This window comes from Gracilinanus agilis, chromosome 3, assembly GCF_016433145.1.
Source record: "Gracilinanus agilis isolate LMUSP501 chromosome 3, AgileGrace, whole genome shotgun sequence".
Taxonomy (NCBI): Eukaryota; Metazoa; Chordata; class Mammalia; order Didelphimorphia; family Didelphidae; genus Gracilinanus; species Gracilinanus agilis.
In genome coordinates, this window is record NC_058132.1 from 107,537,388 (window position 1) to 107,560,530 (window position 23,143).

Genomic DNA, 23,143 nt, shown 5'->3' on the forward strand with positions numbered 1-23,143 from the left:
CAGGCATGTGGTACAGTGGATAAGCCTTGGATTTTCATCACAAGACCTGAGTTTGAATGCGGATTCTCCTACTTCTTACTTGTGTGACCTTAGCAAGTTTCAATCTCTTTGAGCCTCTGTTTCCTCCTCTATAAATGAGGAGACAACCAGATGACCTGAAATGGCCCTTTCCACTCTAAATCTGATCCTAAGACCTTAACTTTCATGTTTTTGTTCAACTTCTTTGCACACTGAATTTCTAACAGATCCTTCCCTGATACTATTTTGGTCTGGGAATATGTTCTAAATGTGCTGTAACATATTGAGAAATTAATGTGTTGCAGAACAAAGAGTTTGAAAACATTTCTTATATTACCACGGTTTCTTCAAATTTTAGGAAAATATTATGTTCTATCACATTACATCAGATCCATAATCCAGTCCAGCAATACTCTGGTTCTGTTGGTGGCACCAAAGAACACTGAAAGGAGAAAACAATAGTTCCCTTTATAAGATCATGGACTTAAAATTAGAAAGGACTTAGAAAGCTATCTAGTCCAACCTCCTTATTTTGCAGATGAGGAAGCTGAAGCTCAGAAAAATTAAGTGACTTGTCCATTGGCACCCAAGTTCTAATAAGAATCTGAGGTAATATTTGACCCTAGAACCAGTGTTCTTTCTGTTATGCAATGCTGCATCCCTTCAAAAAGTTAAGTATTGGGGAAAAAATCTGATAAAAGCTATATTTAATATAAATATGCGTGGTCAAAACCCAAATTCAAGTCAGTTTGTGATCAAGAAATACCCTGTCTCTAGTCTCTGTATAGATATCTATATACCAGATGTATAGATGACTACATACATTGCATAGCCTTGCACTCCGTGTGAAGAATGCATCTAGAACAAGAATAAATGTATTTTAGCACATCGCTTTAGCAAAAAGTAAACACGGAGGGACAGCTAGATGGCTCAGTCTATAGAGCGCCAGACTTGGAGACAGGAAGTTCTAGGTTCAAATTTGACCTCTGAGCTGCCTAGCTGTGTGACCCTGTGCAAGTCATTTAATCCCTAGCCCTTACCACTCTTCTGCCTTGGAACCATTCTAAGATATGTAAAGGTGAAAAAGAGGTTTTATGGGCTCAATATATTAAAGATGGTCACCAGAAGTTTGAACTATTATCAATCCTCAATTAAGAATAATCTCAAATCAAAATTGACTTTTATGGAAATTTATTTACATAAGAAGAGAGAGAGGAAGTAAGGAGATAAGAATCTATCCCACTGATTAGTCCAGGTAGATCTTAAACCTCAGCAGAGGGTTAAAGGGCCTGAAGCCCGGAGGTGAATGGAGCAAACTTCACTCACAGAGTCTATAAAAGGAAGTTTCTTTTTTTCATTTTTTTTTTAAACCCTTGTACTTCGGTGTATTGTCTCATAGGTGGAAGATTGGCAAGGGTGGGCAATGGGGGTCAAGTGACTTGCCCAGGGTCACACAGCTGGGAAGTGGGTGAGGCCGGGTTTGAACCTAGGACCTCCTGTCTCTAGGCCTGACTCTCACTCCACTGAGCTACCCAGCTGCCTCTAAAGGAAGTTTCTTAATAGAAGTTCAGGAAGATTCAGTCTTTAAACTCGCCACATGGAACAGTCTCAGTCACGAACCAGCAAAGCTCCCTCAGGTCCCCTTCACTGCACCAGCAGCCTCACTCACTCAACTCCCTCTTTTAAAGGGGTCATGTATGCGTCACTTCCAGTGCCTTCCCCTAGCCTGTGTGTCCAATCACAATAGACGCTTTCTATGAGAGGGTGGTCCATTGATTCTGATTCGTTACTCTAGCACACCTGGGTTAGGACCTCCCAGAATGGGAGGTGCTCTCACCTTTGGTGATTAAATCTAAAGATGGGCAGTGTAGACTTAATCTAATTATCACAGATGAGAGGTAAGGTTTTTTTTTTTCCCAATACAACAATAAAACAGTATTAGTTGGATAAAAAGAAGCAGATATCCTTACATATTGCTAACACAATGGTTAGATTTAGTTTTTCTGAAAAGGAGTCTAGCATATGTAACAGTAACTACAAAGCAGTTCATACTCTTTGACCCCATAATTTGATAGGGAATGTATCCCACAGAAATAACCAATTATTTGCTATCCAAAAATATTAATAAAAGTAATATTTATACTAGCATAAAAGTAGAAATACATCAGATACCTTAACAATGAAAAAATGTTTGGGCTAGCATGATAGGATGTTGGAATACGCTGTGGCTATAAACATGTATGCGCACCATGGCAATAAATGGAATATCGGAAATTATGACAAATGGAATACATGTATATATTCCAATTATGGCTTCTTTTCAACTGTATTTCTGGAAACCGATATTGAGAGAACAGGGAATAATAAAATATAATCTCAGATGCTCTCCTGTAAGAAGGAGTCTTACATATTTAAGATTACACAAGACTCCTTGAATGGAATACTCTGGTTTCTCTTCAGATCATTTAAATCTTTCTTCTTGATAAATGAAAAATTTATAAAATTACTGTTTACTACTTATTAAAACCAAATGCAGGGGGCAGCTGGATAGCTCACTGGGTTGAGACAGGCCTAGAGATGGGAGGTCCTAGATTCAAATCTGGCCTCAGACACTTCCCAGCTGTGTGACCCTGGGCAAGTCACTTGACCCTCATTGCCTAGCCCTTACCACTCTTCTGCCTTGGAGCCAATACACAGTATTGATTCCAAGACGGAAGGTATGAGTTAAAAAAAATGTAGCATAATACAATGAGATAAATGCAAGAGTGAAAGTTCTGAAAGTTAAATTGTGAATTTAGATCTGGAAGTACCTTGAAGTCATCTATCCCTCATTTTGCAGATGAGGAAGCAGAGGCTGAGGGAGAAGACTTACCCAAAGTCACAGGTGGCAGAACCAATATTCAAACAAGTTCTTTGACTTACCAGCCAATATTCTCCCAAATGGAGGAGGAATAACCTTTAGGTAGGGCCTCCTCAGTGTATTATTGGAATACTCAAAAGAGAGTTTGGAGGGTGGGTCAATGGATAGAGTTGAGCCTAGAGCTGGGAGGTCCTGGGTTCAAATCTGACCTCAGACATTTGCTAGCTGTGTGGCCTGGGCAAGTCACTCATTCTCAAGGCCAAGGCCCTTACCATTCTTCTGTCTTGGAAAAGATATCAATTCTAAGATGAAAGGTAAGGGTTTAAATACAAAAACATTGGCTCAAGATTTCACATAGGAAAAACTAATGAAAAATTAAGTATTTTCCAGTCTATGACATGAAATTGGATATCTAGTCCCATCATTTTAATCCATTATATGTTTATATGTGGCTGTGTTGGACTAGCACCTCAGCTAGACAATAAGACAGGTCTTGAACAAAATAAGAGGAAGAAAATAGGCTGACTTGCAATTGGAAGATGATGTAGTATTTTCTTTATCCCAAGATACCAGTTTATATATAAACCATTTTTTTCTTCATTGTAAATATCCACCCAAACCAAGAAGAAAACTATAGACCAATTTCCCTAATAAATATTGATGCAAGGAAATTACAGCAATATATCATAAAGATTGTACACTAGAACCAGATGGTATTTATATCAGGAATGCAGTTGGTTCAATATTGGGAAAACTATCAGCATAATTGACTATCTCAACCACAAAACCAACAGAAATCAGAGGATTACCTCAGATGTAGGGGGGAAAAAAGACAAAACACTAGAAAACAGGAATAAATGGAACTTTCTTTAAAAATAAGTAGTATCTATGTGTGAGGGGAGCCTTCACAAAATCTGCCTACATAATGCCATGGAGGGTGGGTCACCAGTGACCTAGGCACCTCAGCCAGAAAGGATCAGGTTATTGATCCAGGATAAAGGAGAAGGAATAAAAGGGGGTTCCAGGAAGTGGGCTATCTCTATTCTCTTCAAGCACATGGCGAAAGGAAGGTGGCTAAGGAAGCCATGCGGAGAGTCCCCCACATGGCTAGTTAGAAATAGGCTTTTTCTCCCTGTCTGCCTTCTCTTATTCAAGTAAATATTAATAAACTATGGAAATTAAGAACTGGAGTTTAATTTAGTTATTACATATCTAAAACCATAAGGAGGTATCATCTGCAGTGGAGATAAGCTAAAGGCCTTCCCAGTAAGATTAGGGATGAAGCAAAGATGCTCATTGTCACCACTATTGTTCAATATTGCACTAGAAATGCTAACTCTGATAATTCAAGACAAAAGAGAAATTGAAGGAATTAGAATAGCAATGAGGAAACAACTATAAATGCTCTCCCAGTAACTTGTATGGCTATGAATCTTGGAACACCAAGGAATCAAAGTTGTGGGTGACCCTCCAGGTAATAAGAGATGCCTGATTAGTGCATAGGCTGCAACATATTATTCCAATACCCAAGAAGGGATATGATTGAAGAAATGTATGGCTATTAAAGGAAGTAAGAATGAGGGAGAAAAGTAGGATGTTCTGAGTGCCTCACTAGTGCTCATGAAATATGTAATAGGGCCCTGAAGGCTTCTAGCGTGTTGGACAGAAGCTGTGGGTAAGAATCTGAAATATGGACAAGAATCACTTAGGATGGGAAGGTTGTGATTATCATCAATGGAACAAATACCTGCTTTGATTAAAATCAGGGATCCCATGAAGTATGAGAAAAGTTTATTTTTACTCGGTTCTGATTTTCTGTAAAGATGCTTGCAAGTTAGGATTATATTCTGAACATCCCTAATATTCATAGATGCTAGAGCTGAAAAGAACCTTTGAGATCTAGGACCAAGACTTTTTCACTTTACAAGTATGCTACGGTTCTCCTAATTTCTGAGGGAAATCAACATTTCTTTGAAAAAAACATGGAAGGAGCTTTAGAGGGAGACACAAACCAGTTTCTTAACAATAGAATGGGGATTCCAGAGGGGATAATGGAAGGAGAGTGAGACTGTAGTTGATGGGTTACAGGAATTGCAGTATGAGAAAGGAGTTTTCTAAACATCCATTTATTCGATTGCAGAGGACAAGAAAATTCACTGTCCCAAAATAGTTATCACTTTTCCAATAATAGAGAATGGTCACTCACGTCCTAGCTAGTGTGATGGCATACTATGATTGGGGTGTGCTGAGTGTTTAGGAAAGACTAGTGCCTTTGGCATGAGAACTTGCTGAACCATTCTGAGGACTGCTTCCTCACCTTTGGTGCCCATCTGCCGCCCAGCTCTCACCTGTAGTTTTCCTGTACTTCCAAGAAGTTGTGGCATGTGCAGCAACCACCCCCTGGTAAACCATCTCAGTAGGTATGCTAAACCAGAGAGTTAGGGGGCACCTACCTGAGACAAGTGAAGAGTTCCCCTGGCAGGAGGGGCATATGAAAACAATTTGTTTCAATGGTCATTTAGGCAGCAGAAGTGGGCACTATGAAGTACTTAAAGCTTGCTTGGAAAGACATTGAAGAAGCCCAAGTCATCATCCACTGCAACCTGGGCCATTGACAGTCTTCCTTACTTTTATCTTGCCACTGGGCTTGGATGACTCTGGAAGAAAGACAACTTTGTACAACTCTGCCTCACTTAAAGTCAATTCACAGGCAAGTCAAAACATCACCCTCCTGGTGCCATTTTGGACCCCTTTGAGTACAAAGGACAAAAACAAGTATGATGGCATGATTTTCTCCCTCTCATGGAGAGGGAGAGAACAGGGGCTATGCTCTGGGCCTGGGCTGGCCCTGATGACCAGAAAGCCTGGTGATAAAAGAGCCAGTTCAGGTAACCAGATGGTGACAGACCTGGTGTCTGGTCCTTGGTAATTAAGAATCAATGATGTAATTGATTTACTCACCATCATCAACCAAGAAATCTCCAGTTGCAATTTCACACTGATAATATGCTATAGTCTAATTATACCCACTACATAACTGTCTCTCCACTGCATTTAGGGACAACAGTGATTTTAATTCTTTGGAGATTGTGATGTTGCATGTTTTCTGTACTGAGTTAATCTGTTTCAATGCAACTTCTCCCCGCTGATCCGAGTTCTGTCCTCTGAGACAAAAGAGATCACATTTACTCCCGTCTCCCAGGTAATAAACAGACCTTCACATTTTTCAAGGTAACTTTTCTACCTCTGCTTTTCTCTAAGACTTCTCTGGTTCCTTCCACTGATCCTGGATTAATGTCCTTCATCAAGCTTGGCTCTTTATTTCCCATTTATTAAAACTGCGTCCTGGATTAGAGTTAGTGAATCCTATATGCAATATCCTAAAAGCTTAAGTTAGCTGCAAACAGCTTCCCAACAAGGCTAGAAATGGGGTAGTTCTGCTCTTGCAGTTCACTATAGAAATGTTAATAGCAAAGGCCAAAAGCACAAAAGTACTAAAAATAGGCCTATTATTTGCCTATTGGCTTCTCTTGCTCTCTGGAGCATGCAGTTACAATATGCCTGATATATTCTATAAGAGCAGACATTTGGGATCATCAACCACCCACTGAGGAGTATTGGTGGCCCATTAGATACAGAGAAGTCAATTTCCATATTTTTCAAGTAACTTGCTTCTAGAGTGTCTTCTTGCTATTGCCCAAATGAAAATGACCATGTTGGGTCTTAGAGATATAAAAATTCAATACTTAGAATTCTCACAGTATGAGAAGGGCTGCACTCTCCACCAGTGCAGTGCCAGTCATGTTCTAATGATCTTTGATGGTTTATGGAATGTTATGTTCTGCCAAAAAAAAGTTCACACTCCATAGTTTAGCATTCCAGACTTTCCATAGTGGGATGCTGCTCTCCTTTTGCTGTCCTCTGACGCTGCTTCCACCATGAACTCTACACCGCAAGAAAGCTGGACTTTTCGTCCCATATGGACCACATCTGGCTCTTTCCTGTTTTGGTGGCTTGGCTCATACCATTCCCTGATTCTGAAATACCCTCTTTCCCAATTTCCACCATGTCAGAATCTCAGCTTAAATGCTACATCTTCCATACAGCCTTCTTTGATTATCTAGTCAGAAATTATCTTTCTCAGCTTTGCTGGTATTTGGTATTTTGAACCTCTTTATGCATTTGTTTTTTTCCTCTTTGACCCTCCCTCTGCCTTATTCTGGGGGGAGGAGTTAGGAGAAAAATGTTTAGTTTTAATATTAACTTATTAATATTAGTAATAGTATTGTAGTAATTTATTTTATTAATTATATTAATAAATTTTATTGATTTGTTGACATTGTTAACATTGTTTATTGATATTAATTTATTGATATTTAATATTTAGTTTATTTGAGCATTACCTGAAACCAAGAAACTTGGGCTTGAATTGGATCTCTGACATGCAAAAATGAGCAAGTCATTTCACTAAGCTCAACTTTCCTTTATGTAAAATGGGGATAATAGTAAAAAGTATCCTACCTATATCACAGGGTTGTAAATTATCAACACTATGTAAATGTGAATGATTTTCAGCAAGGTGAGAGTGTTGAACCAAGACTATCCAAGCTCCTCTCTAGGTCCAACATTCTTTGTGTCCTCTTCAACGACTTGAAGTGGTTATCTTCAAAGTACAACGAATAGTAAAGCAATTTAATTAAGCAAGTGCTTCAAAGCACTCCCCCCCCCCCCCAAAGTATAACTAACTTCTATGAGAAGAATTTTGTTCTGACTTATAACTTGAATTTTCTGTTTTTTTCATAATAATCCAATCTTTCAGTTTCCACAAAGTTACCTTTCCACAAAATGCTTCCTGACAGCTTTTTTTTTTTTAACTTTTACCTTCCAACTTGGAATTAATACAAAGTATAGGTTCCAGCGCAAAAGAGCAGTAAGGTAAGGGCTATTGATGGAGGTTAAGTGACTTGTCCAGGGTGACAGCTAGGGAGTATCTGGAGCCACATTTGAACCCAAGACCTCTCATCTCCAGTCTTAGCTCTCTATCCATTGAGCCACCTAGCTGGCAGTTGTTTTTTGATGTACCATTCCTCAATTGCCTTAGAGCCAGTCTGGCTTTTAAAGAATTACAAAAGCCACTTATAATCATAACTTTTATTTTTTAAAAACAAAATAAAAGGATTCCTCAAATTGTCAATACCATTTAAATTCAATCCACAAAGGGCCTTTGCTTAACTTCAAAAATCAGAGATGCTCAAGGGAGAATGAATATGTTATTTGTCATCATGGTATCTCTAGTAGAGAGCTTTGTACAGAATAAGAGATCATTAAGAACTCGATGAACTGAAGATTGAGAAATAAATTCACGATAAGCCATGCAAAAGCTGCTCAGCAAAGTCAAATTAGGTTTTTGCTCAAGAAACATGTTTTCACCAATAAGGATGGCATAGTGAAAATATTCCTAAATTCCATCAATCTTTGACAAACTGTTTTCTGAAGAATTTTCCCAGATGGTAAAAACACAGTACTAGTGTCCTAGAGGTTAAATCATAATTATGGTAAGATGTGTGCATCATTTAATTATGTAGATGTGCAGTAGGCACACCTTTCTGCTTTTGATTCCCTAGTAAAAAGGGTTAGTGAATGTACTGAAATTCTACTTACCATACTTGAAAAGATTTAAGTTTGCATGATATGTGCTGGTTGATCTTTATGAGCAAATTAACACTGTTAGTGATTACATGTTTAGAGTGAAAAAGACATAAAATCATATGTTTGTAGTTAATGGTCATTGATCAAACATTTTTCCAATAATGATACCAAAAAGGGAGCCCATGGAGAATTAAAGGTTGATTAATACTTATCCTAATGTTCATTATAGGGACAATGGATTGTTTTGTATTGCTTTTTTAATACCCATGTTTTGTTTTCCCACAGAGATAAGCACATATGGACAAAAAATGCAATTATTCTAATGGAAATGGTGAGTGAAAATTTACAAAAGGGAGTAAGGTAATCAACTCCATCTCCCCAGGAGGACAGAACAAGAAGAGGTTTAAATCGTACTGTGAGATACTTGGGTTAAAAAAGTTAAATTTCCTAAAAGTGAGGGTTTTGAGAGAGGAATGAGATGTTTCAATTCTAAATCAAGAAAACTAGCATGGGATTATGGGAATGGGATAATACCTCAAATAAATGAGAAGGCAGTCTGGTATAATAGTTTGAGCCCATAAAGTAGAATCAAAAAGGACCTGGGTTCAAATAATGCCTCAGATACTGTATTGCATCCCCAGCCATTACGTCTTCTTGACTTTTGTCTTGCAACTGGATTTTGACGACTCTGGAAGAGAGAATGAGGCTGATGATTTTGTGTAATTCTCCCTCACTTAAATCCAATTTATGCTCGTATCAAAAGACATTGCCCAATGATGTCATTTTGGTCTTCTTTGAGTACAAAAGACAACAGACCAACCAGATGCAGTACTTACTAGCTATTTGACTCTAGACAATTCATTTAACCTTTCTAGACTCAGTCTGATCATCTGTAAAATAAGGAGAATTAGCTTTATGACCTCCATAGTTTCTTCCAACTCTAAATCTATAATCTTAAATGTTTTTATGGAAAGGAAGACCCTGTGGGTTATTAGCAATAAAGAGGAAGAAAACCCTCATACTTTAAATAATAATAGCTTGCAACTCTTTAGTATTTTATGGTTTAAAAAATTCATTTTCTCACAATAATTCCTTAAGGTAGGTAATAAAAGGATTACTGTATCCATTTTCTTTTCCTTGGAACTAAGAATTAAAGAGGTTATTTGAAGGGGCAGGCGGTGATTCAGTGGATGGAGAATCAAGCCAGGAGTCGGTAGGACATGGGTTCAAATCCGACCTCAGACATTTTCTTAGCTGTGACCCAGGGTAAATCACCTAATCCCCATGCCTAGCCCTGACCACTTTTCTGCCTCAAAACCAATAATTAGTATGGATTCTAAGATAGAATATAAGGGTTTTAAAAAAAAAGTGATTTACCAGGGTTCCATGCCTAATAGCTGTTGGTCAGAATGTGACCCTTTATCTTCTAATTCCAAATTCAGTTTGCTTTTCACTCTATCATGGTACATTTCAGACTCATGAATGGATAATGATGATCATTTATACCTCAGAACTCTTTCTCTTACTGACCTACATTAGTATGTTCTTAAAGAACTTTAAAATAAACCTTACCTTCCATCTTAGAATCAATACTCCATATTGGTTCCAAGTCAGAAGAGTGGTAAGGGTGAGGCAATGGGGGTTAAGTGACTCGCCCAAGGTCACACAGCTAGGAAGTATCTGAGGTCACATTTGAACCCAGGACCTCCCATCTCTGGGCATGGCTCCCAATCCACTGAGCAACCCAGCTGCCCCCTTAAAGAATTTTTTTAATGACTATAGGGGCAGCTAGGTGGTTCAGTGAATAGTCAGGACTGGAGATTGGAGGTTCTGGATTTATTTTATATATTGAAAAACCTCATTCTGAGCAGGACTTCATAGATTTCATCAGATTGCTAAAGTTATCTGTAGCACAAATAAAGGTTAAGAACCCTTGCTATTCAGGGCAGCTAGGTGGCTCAGGACCTGGGTTCAAATCTGGCCTCAGATACTTCCTCACTATGGGACCCTGAGAAAATCAGTTAACCCCTGCTTGCTTAGCCCTTACTGCTCTTTTGCCTTGGAAACAATACTTAGTATGGCTTCTAAGTCAGAAGGTAAGGGTAAAAAAAAAAAAAGAACATTTGCTATTGAGAAATTGTAGATTTAAAGCTAGAAAGATCTCAAAGGCCATCTAATTCAACTTCTAAATCTTAGAGAATAAAAGACTGAGCAGCAAGTATTGGCAACAGGATTTGAATCCAGGTCCTCGGACTCCAGAGCAAAGTCCTTCTGTGGTATCACACAGATTCCTGCTCAGGGAAGGAGAGGACTAGATACAAACAGTCATGAGGTCCCTTCCAACTCTGAGACTCTACTGAGATTGGGGAGTCTCAGTCTGCAGCTACACCAGGTTACTCATTGGTACTTTATCCAAAATGAGGACCTTGTTCTTGTTCTCGTCTGTGTTAGTTTGGTTCAAGTTCCTCTTTATTTCCTCAGTTCCTCATTTTTCATACTCAAGTAGATAAAAACCAACTCAGCTAGTTTAGTTTTACATGAGAATAGAAACTCAGTGGTTACCCAAAGCTCACTGCAGTTTATAACCATTTCGTATGCCCTGCACATAAGACCACTATTTAGGGGAAAGAGTTTGCACTTGGTCAAAAGACTTGGGTTCAAATATTTGATCTACTACAGCTAATGATGTGACCTTAAGTAATTCACTTATCTCTTCTAAGCCAAAATGTCTTCATAATAAAATGGGGATAATACTTTCACTGCTCACTCCACAGGGTCCTTTCGAGGACCAGATAAGATAATCTGATGCGTAAATGTTGCAGAAAAATCACTTTATGTAAGTGTTTTGTGTAGTTTTTAAAATATATGTTCAAATTCTATTCTCCAGAAAAGACTTGCTCTTGGTATTTCTAAATGACATCCACTATGCCATTCCTCAAGATTGGGAATAGGTGGCTTTTGTTTGTTTGTTTTTAAAACCCTTCCCTTCAGAGTTAGTATTAATTCTAAGAAAGAAAAGTGGCAATGACTAGGCAATCTGTATTAAAGTGATTTACCCAGGGTCACACAACTAGGATGGATCTGAGGTCACATTTGAACCCAAGTCCTTGCATCTCCAGGTCTGGTGCTCTATCCACTGTGCTACCTAGCTGCCTTGGACTAGATGTTTTTAATGCAGTGCTTTATGTAATTCCTGTTGAAAGTCACACCCATTAGACCTTTGAGTCTTTGATCATACTAAAAGGACTATACCATGAGAATCCTGTCATGGCAACCTTCCCCTGTCCCCTAGAAGAGGAAATCACTAAACGGATATTAACAAATCTAGAACTAGAGAGAACTTTAGTGATTGAGGAGAAGCCCCTCTCATTTTATAGATGTTACCAAGAAAAGCCAAGTTACTTGCTCCAAAGTCATAGGAAGTACCCCAGTGAGATGGGAGGTACTTTTTTGCAGATGAAGAAAAATTTGGTGGGGGAAATACTGCAGTCAACAACCACCTAACGAACATTATGCAAGATGCAAAACACTGTGTGCTATATTAGTTATGGGAGGAGATGATGATATAATGCAGTGGACAATCTATAAACATATTTACTCCCAGACCAGAAGGACCTTGCTTATATGACAATATTTATCACATCATAAGTGTGCTTAATGAAAAGAGACATTGCAATGTAAGGGAGAAAGCATTGAATTTGAAATCAGAACTAGGTTAGAATCCCAAATCTCTTATTTACTAGTGTGTGACCTTGAACAATTCATTTCTGAACTCTAGGCCTCAGTCCCTTCCTTTATAAATTGAACAGGTGGGATCGACTGGTGGAAAAAATGGGGAATGGAAGGAAAGGGAAGGAAGGAAGGAAGGAAGAGAGGGAGGGAGGAAAGAAAGAAGGAAGAGAGAGATGGAGGGAGGGAGGGAGGGGAAAAGGGAAGGGAGGGAGGAGTGAAATAGTTGGAAAATCCTAGATCTAAAAATTTTAGGGCTTGAATGTAACCAGAAATGGCCTTTAATGAATAGCTTTGACCTTAAATTTTTTGCCTATCTTTTTTAGTTCCTATTTAAGAAGCTAGGGCTTTCATTATAGCTTTCCCAGTCAACTTTAAGGGATGACAGATCCATAATAAGTAAAATAAGTAAATAATAAGTAAAACCTAATGGGAAAATGGACACAAAATTCCCTATAAGATTAGAACAACTTTGTTGCATATATGAGCTATATTTCTTTTATTGCTTTTTTATTTCACTTTTATTTATATTGCTTTTAATTTTATAATTTGTTTCCAACAGTTCTTTTCCAGGTTTTTAAAAAACAAATATATCAATCTGGCTTCAGACACTTCCTAGCTGTGGTACCCTAGGCAAATCACAACCTCCATTGCCTAGTTCTTCCCCCTCTTCTGCCTTGGAACCAATGCTTAGTATTAATTCTAAGGTAGAAGAAGGTAAGGGTTTAAACAAAAACCAAATATGTCTGCAGGGAACTGGATTGGAAATTAAACTTAATCAGTTACATTCACATTTAGAAATACATTATGATATGGACTAGTTAAACTCTTCCATAAATATCCCCCAAAACACATGTATGAAACATGTAACTTGGTGTAGTAGAAAAAACACTGGATACAACTGGATTCAAATCTTGATTTCAACACTTCTGAAGCGGATATAGACAAGTCAGCCAGCGTCATTGAAGCTGCTTCCTCATTTGTACAATGGATGTGATAATACTTGTGATGCCTACCTCTCAGCCTTATGATGCAGAAAATATTTTGTAAATACCACAGAAATTTGAGCTACTTGGGATTTTTCTTAATAATAGCTCCATCACTACCTAATCATTATGGGATAATAATTTTTTGTATTCATATTTAAAATCACTGAGTTCTACAGATAGAAGAAAACTCAACCACATTTTCAACATAGTTTTTCTCATCATAACAGATGAAAAGAACAGCATCTTGAATGAGAACTTAGAATCACAAAATTCTAGAGTTTGAAGAGAGCTGAGAGACCATATCATCCAATGAGGACCTGAAGAGGATCGGTGATGGTTATCGACCTCCACTTGAAAATCTGAAGTAATGGCAAACCTACTTCCTCACACAGCAGCTTATTCTCCTTTTCAACAGTTCTCATTGTTAGGAAATGTTCCTCATTTGGAGCCAAAATTGACCCCTCTACTTCTTCCCATTCCTTCCCATTGCTAATGGGGTTAAGACAAATTTTACCGTTCTTTTTGACAGTCCTTCTAATGGTTAAGAAGTAATTTATGGGAGACAGCTTGGTGGCTCAGTGGATGGAGACTCAGGCCTAGAGATGGGAGGTCCAGGGTTCAAATCTGGCCTCAGACACTTCCCAGCTGTGTGACCCTGGAACCATAGCTTATGGTCCCTTTCCAAGCTGAATAGCTCCATTTCCTTTCACTGATCCTCATGTTGAATAGGTTCTAAGCTTTTCCCAATTCCAGCTTATTTTTGTCCTTTCTTGTCATTGTGGTTTCCAGGCCTAAACAGTATTCCAAAGAACAGTGGAACTGTCATATCCCTTATTCTAGACACTGCTTCTATTAACACAACCAACAATTTCATTAACTTTCTTGGCTGCCATGTCAAACTGATGATACATATTAGGTTTGTGATGCGCTAAAATCCTCAGATCTTTTCCTCATGACTTATTGTCTGTCCCCAAATAACCCATACTGTATTTCTACAGATGATTTTTTTTACCAAGTGCAGGACTTTACCCTTGACCTCATTGAATTTTCTCCTATTATATTTAGCCCCCAACTTCTAGTCTGTTAACACTTTTTGATCATCCATTATGGGTTAAAAAAAGTAAATGAGTTCATCTTTTTTTTTTTTCTAAGTGCTCCTTTCATTCAATTCACTTAGACTAACCTTGGTTTAAAGGTAGGTGGAAACAATGTTCTTGAAGTCAGAACTCCACCCCAAAAGCACTTGTACCTCAATTACCTGGGGCAAATTATTGTCAAGAATCTTGTACTGGCCTTGGGAAAAAGACACTGTTTTACAGGTCATTGCATCTAACACATTGGCAATGGCATGTGAGTGGGTCAGGAGATTGGAGACATATAGAGAGCAGAAAAGTGTGGCATTGTAGATTGGGAGATAAATGTTGGAAGGAGCCTGGCTCAGGTAGCTCCACTTCTTCAGAGTCATAAAGTCCCAGAAGCTCTTTACCTTTCATTTCAAATAACTTACTGTGGATATGGTACAGAGGAACAGCAACCAGTTGGGTTTTACCATTCTTAGGGAATTTGGAGTAACATTAAAAAGATGGAGCAGATAAAGAGGCAAGGGATAGGGAGGGAGAGAGGACAAGAAATGGTACCATATGATTAGCTGAAGGATCTAGAGATGCTAATGGAGAAGACTTAGGGAGGGTGTCATGCTCAAGATTTCAGGGCTGTCATGGGAAGTTAGATTTCTTTTTCTCAGTGCTCCTAACACTTTTCATACTTAGGAACCACAGATGGAAGTTGTAGATTAGCAAATTGAAGTTTGGTATTAAGAAAAATTTCCTAAAAAGTTTTGTCTTAAAGTAGAATGGACTATCCTAAAAGGTATAGGTTTCAAACAAATATAGACAGGATCTAGTCCCATTAGCCATGGATACAGCCCCTCAGTATAGAAGTCTAGATGAAAAAGAAAACGGGTATCCCCCAAGCCCATAGAGTTGCCAGAAATGTCTTTTGAACACCATGTTGTCATGACACAATTCTTTTCAATTCATTAACATCTGAATGTAATTTTGAGGACTGAGGTCCTCTTCAATACCCACAGACTCATACGATCCCCTTGTTCCATTCTCCCTCCCTTGTCACATCCTGAATAGCCCGCTACAAAAAGGTTCGCAAGGACTGACAACATACAATGGTCAATTTGTTTCCAATTTGCATTTACGTCGATGAGTAAAGTGAAACATGTTAGATATATGGTACTAAAGAGGGTGTAGCAAAAATAAGTAAGTGCTTCCATTTTGAGTAGGCTTAGCCAAGTTATACATATATATGAGTTGGAAACTTTAAACACAAAAGCAACAAGAAATAACATGTAAAGTGGTGAGTCAGTTATTCTTTCACATGGAGAAAGTTCCTGAATCATAATTGATCTTTCTTCTATGAAACTAGAGTTTCCTAAAGTGATTGAGACATACATAAAAAAATGGTTCCACATACGTCTCGCCTCTTGCCTCACTCAACAACGTATTAAAAAAACAACAACAACTACAAATCATGTGTCTGGATCTCGGTGGGTACGGCAAGAATTATCTCAACAGGCCTTCATGATTCAAAGGCTTGGTGGGCTGCCGTCAAGACTGTGCTCTGCTTTGAACCCTGTATTGTCATCAGGAAATCCACAGTATTTTGGTCGGCTCTGCTCTATGCTTATAACACTATCCTTAATTTTTTGGAGCTACTTTTTTACTTTAGGACACTATTACCATTCATTGAATTTTTTTAAAAACCATTTTCAAATGTTTTCCTCTACACAGGGTTGGGGCTAGGGAGCAAAGGGGTGGAGGGAAGAAGGAGGGACAGCATGGTGGACAGCAGGGAAGAAGAAACGGTTCCCCTTTCCAACGCATCAAAAGAGACATCTAGCTCCTTCCGACCACCTCAGCTCTAGGCTAGAAAAGGAGGTAATGAGACGTTGAGAAACAGCACTTTTTATCATACTTCCCCTATTTATTTCTACATAACACATTCAGAGGATACTAATGTAGTAAAACGTTTGGTCTAAGGAATTGTCAGCTGAACCATTAGCACCAAAAGGAGTCACAAGGCCTGTATCCTTTGTTAGCCATGATTGTTACTGTTTGTTGTGGATTCGAGGTCCTTTGAAATTCTCCATTCTTGAAAGGTTAGTGGCCAAGAGATGTACCACTTCTCAAACCCATCATGGAGTCGATGCTGAAAATCCCTCAGGATGCGGCAGACCCGCCATCGATACTGTCATTGGCCTTCCCAGTGTTTGTTTGGCTGGCAGGCTAGAAAATCGAGGTGCTCGAGAGATCTCAGAGAAGACCCTACTCATCCACCAAATGCCGGGCAGAATCACTCTTTTAGGGGGTCGATGGAGAGGGGCGTTCCCTCCAGTCAGTCCAGAAAGACTGGTTTGTGGGGGGTTGTTTTATTTTTTGCTTTTTTAAAAACAAAAAGCCAACTATCACAGCACATGCTCAGCATCTCGGGGAGCTCCTAGTGCAATCTTCCTCTCACTCCAGCCCAAGCCTGCAAAAGGGTCAAACCATATGAATGTTCTGCTAGTGTTGGCCTGTGGGCAAAGCCCTCGGCCCGCCATGCTTTTTAAGCTCAGCAACCCGGAGAAGTCAGAAGGTCCAAAGAGCAAGAACCACCATCTTTGCTCTACCTCCCAGGAACTACTGGCCTATCAGAGCAGGCATGGATTCTTTTCTCCTTCTCTGCCTCGTATCAGCTTTTAATTGAAATTACAACAAGTCAAATAGCTGATGCTTTTCCCTTCTCCTGGTAAAGGGGAAGCCACATTGTTCACAAGAGTGTTCTGCCTGGCCTCACTGATCAGTCGACAGGCCAAGTCCAGGAATAATTTCTCCACGTTATCAGACTCCTTGGCTGAGGTTTCCAAGTAATACATGTCCTGAGCCTCGGAAAATTCTTCAGCTCTTTGCTGGGAGACTTCTCTCCTTTCAGCTAGATCGATCTTGTTACCTGTAGCAGGAGAAAAAAAACAGAGGAGTCACATTTGGGATCTGGCGAGCTCAGAAACATCTCAATTGAGTTCAGGCCTTGAGGCCGGCTCCCTCTGGCCAGTGGAGAAAAGCTGACCGTTACTCTTGGTGCACTTTTTATTTTAGAATGCCACCGCCACCTCACGAAGGCTTTCCTACAGAACCCCTCCAGCCTCTCTACATCTTCATTTAACGTCTTTGGATGAAATCCCAGAAAGCAGCGTTTTGACTCGGAGCCTCTGAAAGGTCTCTCTGTGATATAAAACACTACTATTCCAGATCCTGTGACTTGTACTTTTACCCAGGAAAGGGTTTCAAGCTTCCACCCACGTGGATCCTGATAAAGTGTTTCCAGGCTTGTCCTCTGGTCATTTGCACGTTTTTCAGTGAGTATATGGACCGTGCTTCACAGAGGCTGACGGCAGATGGAAGCATGAGCCACTAAGTCAGTCAATCCCCCGGTCACTAAGGGAAAAACCCACATTAAGATTTATTCTGCGGGGTAGCTGGGTAGCTCGGTGAATTGAGAGCCAGGCCTAGAGACTAGAGGTCCTAGGTTCAAATCTGGCCTCAGACACTTCCCAGCTGTGTGACCCTGGGCAAGTCACTTGACCCCCATTGCCCACCCTTATCACTCTTCCACCTAGGAGCCAATACATAGAAGTTAAGGGATTAAAAAAAAAAAAAAAGATTTATTCTGTAACAGCACCAATAATTCTGATGCCTGGACTTCCAAAACTTGGATTGCCATTTCATGGATTAGGGGGTAAGTGGGGAATGTAGGTATTCTTAATCGCCACGCTTTAATTTAATGCAGCAAGCATTCTCAACAGCCAGACTTTCATGATTGAACATTAACTACTAGGAGACAGCTGGGTGGCTCAGTGGATGGAGAGCCAGACCTAGAGACAGGAGGTCCTGGGTTCAAATCTGGTCTCAGTCACTTTCTAGCTATGTGACCCTGCACAAGTCACTTGACCCCCATTGCCTAGCCCATTTCACACTTCTGCCTTGGAACTAATACACAGCATTGACTCCAAGATGGAAGATAATGGTGTTTGTTTTTTTTAATATTCCTAGAAAAAGTATGACTTGAAGGGTATAAGACTTCTCCAATCAATTGGTTAGTTAATAAGTATTAAGAACCTGCTGTGTAAAGGCAGCAAGGTAGCACAATGGATAGAGTGCCAGGTCTGGAGTCGGGAAGGCCTGAGTTCAAATCTGGCCTCAGATACTTCCTAGCTGTGTGACCCTGGGCAAGTCCTTTAACCCCCATTGCCTAGCCCAGTGGTTCCCATACTTTTTTGGCCTACTGCCCCCTTTCCAGAAAAAATATTACTTAGCACCCCCTTGAAATTATGATACTATTGAACTCAGAATAGAATGTAATACAAAAAAAGGTGTGGCCATCACCACCTCCCTGGATCGCTGCAGCACCCACCAGGGGGTGGTGGCGCCCATTTTGGGAATCACTGGCCTAGCCCTTACCACTCTTCTGCCTTGGAACCAAAATACACCATTGATTATAAGACAGAGGTATGGGCTTTTTTAAAAAGGAAAGAAAGAAAATCTACTAGTAGCACTTTTACATGACTACTAGAAAAGATAGTTTCTCTCTGAGGGACAACTTTAAAGGTCAAAAATGGTCTTGGTGTATTTCACTGAAAATCTCATTTCTGGTTAGTGCACATACCACTTCAGTAAACCATGTCCTCATATCAGATTGTAGTTCTTACTGTGTTCAAAAAGATCAAATAAATGAAATAGCAGTTTCCTAAGCAAACTCTTCCAAAAATTTGGAATAAACCAAAAAACACATCAAATCCTTACCTTCTAGAAGAGGGGCAAGGACTAGGCAAATACAGTTAAGTGACTTGCCCCCCGGTCACTCAGCTAGGAAATATCTGAGGCCAGATTTAAACCCAGGTCCTCCCAACTCCAGGCCTGGCATTCCATCCATTGTACTTACCTAGCTGCCCTCAGGATCTGGATTAAATGTAAAAGAGAAAAATAATTGAAGCCATGTAGATGTTTTAACTCCATTTTTTTAGTGTTCTGGCATGGAAAGTAACTTGCCCCAGGTCATACAACTTATTAGTTGAAAACATTTCAATCTTCTTTCTGTCTATTTTTCAGTCTTTGTGAGTTTTATATAAAGAAAAAGCTCAAGATAAGGAAAAAAAAAAAAACAAGCCACCCACACACTAGCCATAGCCTTAGGATTGACTTCTTTTTTGTATTATTTTAATTGGCATAAATCCCAGAACTGCTGGGGTGACAGGTCAGCTGGGCATGACCACTGGTCAGTCTTCTCCTCCCCCGTGGTTTTTGGCCTCACTTCAGCATGATGATATCAGTTTACATGTATACAACCCTTCAAGGTTCACAACGTCCTTTCCTTGGAACAACCCCCGGAGGTAAGTAGTTAAAGTTGTGTTATCTCTCTTGTAAGAGGAGGGCACTGATGTTTGGAGGTGAAGTGACTCACAAGACTAATGTGTGTCAGGTCCGTGATTCATAGGAACACAGACTTAGCCCCAGAAGGGCCTTCCACACCTCACAGGTCAAGTTCCTTCTCCTCCCCCTGGAGGAGATGGCCAGAGATGAAGTGACTCACCCAAGGCTACACAAGCTAAAAGGAGCCAAGTTGGGATCAGAACCTACATTTCCCAATCCCAGTTCAAGTTCTCTTTCTCCCATCCAACACAACACAATTCCTGACAAACAATGAAATGAGAATTTATCTCCAAAGATATATTTTAAAGCCACTTGGAAGCATAATCTATATTCTGTAGAAATCTGAAATCATGAATGACAGAAAAACCACATGAGGGCAGGCTTTAACATATCTGTGTAATGTTGATCAAGTTATTTCACTTCTCTGAACCTCATTTTTCTAAACTATAAAATGGGCATAATTTTCAATATCTATTTCATAGGATAGTTGAGAGGAAAGCCCTTTTAAAGAGATCTATGTATGGGAACTACTATTATATTAGCTTTGTTATTAAAAGTGGATGCCAAGCATGGTTTTAGTGTATTGACTGATTTTTTGATGCCCATTGATCATCATCATCATCTTTTTTTTTTAAACCTTTACCTTCGGTCTTAGAACTGATTCCAAGGGGAGCAGCTGGGTGCCTCAGTGGATTGGGAGCCAGGCCTAGAGACAGAAGGTCCTAGGTTCAAATCTGGCCTCAGGGGCAGCTGGGTAGCTCAGTGGAGTGAGAGTCAGGCCTAGAGACAGGAGGTCCTAGGTTCAAACCCGGCCTCAGCCACTTCCCAGCTGTGTGACCCTGGGCAAGTCACTTGACCCCCATTGCCCACCCTTACCAATCTTCCACCTATGAGACAATACACCGAAGTACAAGGGTTAAAAAAAAAAAATCTGGCCTCAGACAGAGTCTAAGTTTTGTGACCCTGGGCAAATCACATAACCCCCATTGCCTAGCCCTTGCCACTCTTCTGCCTTGGTACCAATACACAGTATTGATTTTAAGATGGAAGGGAAGGAAGGAAGGAAGGAATTCCAAGACAGAAGAGTGGTAAGAACTAGGAAATTGGGATAAAGTGACTTGCCAGGGTCTCGCAGCTCAGAGGTGTCTAAGGCCAGATTAGATCCCAGAACCTTCTATATCCAGGCCCGGCTCTCTATTCACTGAGCCACTGGAGAAAGTATAGATTGTTTATATAAACACACACACACACACAGTGCCTTATACTCCACAACCCCCATTATGAAAGTGAACTACTCTTTTTATTAACATGAATTACTTTTGAGCCTCACTTACCCACTAATACAGTGATGACCTTGTTGCTGGCATACTGCTCTATTTCTCTTAGCCATTCTGGAAGACAGCGAAAAGATTCCTCACAGGTGATATCGTAGGTGAGTATCAAGGCATTGGCACTTCGGTAGTAACTCTGGGTAATTGATCGGAATCGTTCTTGTCCTGCCGTGTCCCAAATCTGCAGCTTTGGGAACATAAGAAAAGAAAAGGGTTGGGGACAGGAAGAAAGCACTTATTACTAGCTGCCACTTGCAATGACAGAGTTTCCAATCAAAGGCTTCCATCATAATTTTCCATCCTAGAAAGATACATAACACTTCTTATTTCTTATGAGTGTTTTAGAGTGGGAACCAGAGAGTAAAAAGAGGAATGGAGACCCTTCCTTTTTTAACTTTTTTTTTCTTTCTGGGCTTCCTTTTTAAAAAGTCCCTTTTCAGCTTTAGTCCTCAAAGATTTTTAAATTCAAGGCACAGAAGAGTCAGACATTCCAGCTTATTCCCTTGGAAGCTGAAGAGCCATGCTTTTTCATGTGACTTTTAGCATTTCAATCAGTAATCAGACAAGCAAAACAGAAAACCTACAACTCTTTCCTATTCTCCATTTAAGAAGCAATTCTTAACATATTCCCTCTGCTGATGACTATAGAAGCAACATGTGATCAGTTCAAGCAATCCCCAAGCTTCACTGTGCCAAACAAAAGTGAAACAGTCCCTTAACCTCAGGGGGTTTCTAGCCTAGCAAGGGGAGATGTACAAATATAGGTTTATACAAATATACAAGAGAACTTGTTGGGGGAGAGGCATTGGCAGCTGGGTCAGGAAAGGCTTTATGTATAATGTCGTACTTGGGCTGAGCCTTGAAGGAAGCTAGAGTTTCTAGACACTAAGATGAAAGGGTAGGGCAGGTAAGGCAATGATCAAGGACCAGTAAGAAGGCCAATTTGGCAGGACCACAGTGTTCCTGAAGGATAGTAATATATAGATGGCCAGAAAGACAGGAAGGAGCTAAAGGACTTTAAAAGCTAAAAAGAATTAAAATGTATTCCTAGAAGTAATCAGGATCCACAAGAATTTACTCAGGAGAGACAGGGTCACTTTAGGGAAAGCCACATTGGCAATGGTACAGAGTATGGATTGGAGGAGAGAGACTTGGGGTAGAGAAAGCAATTGGAAGGTTACTGCGGTAGTCCAGACAAGAGGTTGCAAGGGCTTGAACTAGGGTCTTGGTTTAATGAGAACCAACTGAGTAGATGAAAGAAGGTCATGTGTGGAACAGACCTTGTAGAGATAGAAACAAGATTTGGCAAATGACTTGACAACAAGCTCTTACCCTATCATTTACCAACTGTATGACAATGGGCAAAGACACAGAAGAAGTACATCTCTCTATGGAATTTTGTCTCTACAATCCCAAGAGGAAGAAAAAAAATGGAAACTTGTATATACTATATATCATAGTAATATACTATGTATATCTGTATGTAAGTCTTATTCCTTTTCCATACTGTAAATTCCCAGAGGATAAGATAGACCATTCCTAATCCTGTCTCTTCTAAATTTGGTATCTCCTTGAGTGGAGAGTATACTACTCTGCAATCAATAGGCATTTAATAATTGTTGAATCAAAGGAGCATTCAGCATAAAAGATCGTAAGACCATAGATTTAGAACTAGAAGACATCTCAAGGATCAGCTAGTCCAAATAGCTTATTTTACAGAAGACAAATTGAAAGTAACTATCCATGCTAAAGAAACCAGGGATCCTTCAAAGTATCATAAATCAAAATAGTCAGATTGGGGTCTAGAAAGGAGGAGAGGAACCATGACTCATCCATCCAAAGCTATGGAAGTCAATGCAGCCAGCATCAGAACTGCCAGAAATGAGAAATGTTTAACTGAGTGTTGTCGGTCTTGACAAACCTTGCAAGTGGTTTTAGTCAGAAAACTTGGAGCACAAAGGAACTTGGATGAATTGGGCTTGACCCCTGAAAGATACTTGCTCTGGAAGGGTCTCCTTCCACAACAGCCTGGCAAGTGCTCACTTATCGCCCAGGAATCCCATAGTGGACACAAGTATTATTGGCTATAAT

General features: G+C 39.8%; 1 protein-coding gene across 1 annotated transcript in view; it reads right to left on the reverse strand.

Annotated features, from left to right (window-relative positions):
- Positions 1-16,218: 16,218 nt before the first annotated feature.
- The window catches only part of RAB30 (RAB30, member RAS oncogene family), a 126,884-nt gene continuing 119,959 nt past the window's right edge, over positions 16,219-23,143 (reverse strand). The window contains exons 4-5 of the mRNA XM_044668190.1: positions 21,056-21,239; positions 16,219-17,244 (exon numbers count right to left, since the gene is read on the reverse strand). Coding sequence (XP_044524125.1) covers positions 16,994-17,244; positions 21,056-21,239 — 435 coding nt within the window. The 3' untranslated portion in view covers positions 16,219-16,993. The remainder of the gene's footprint in view (positions 17,245-21,055; positions 21,240-23,143) is intronic.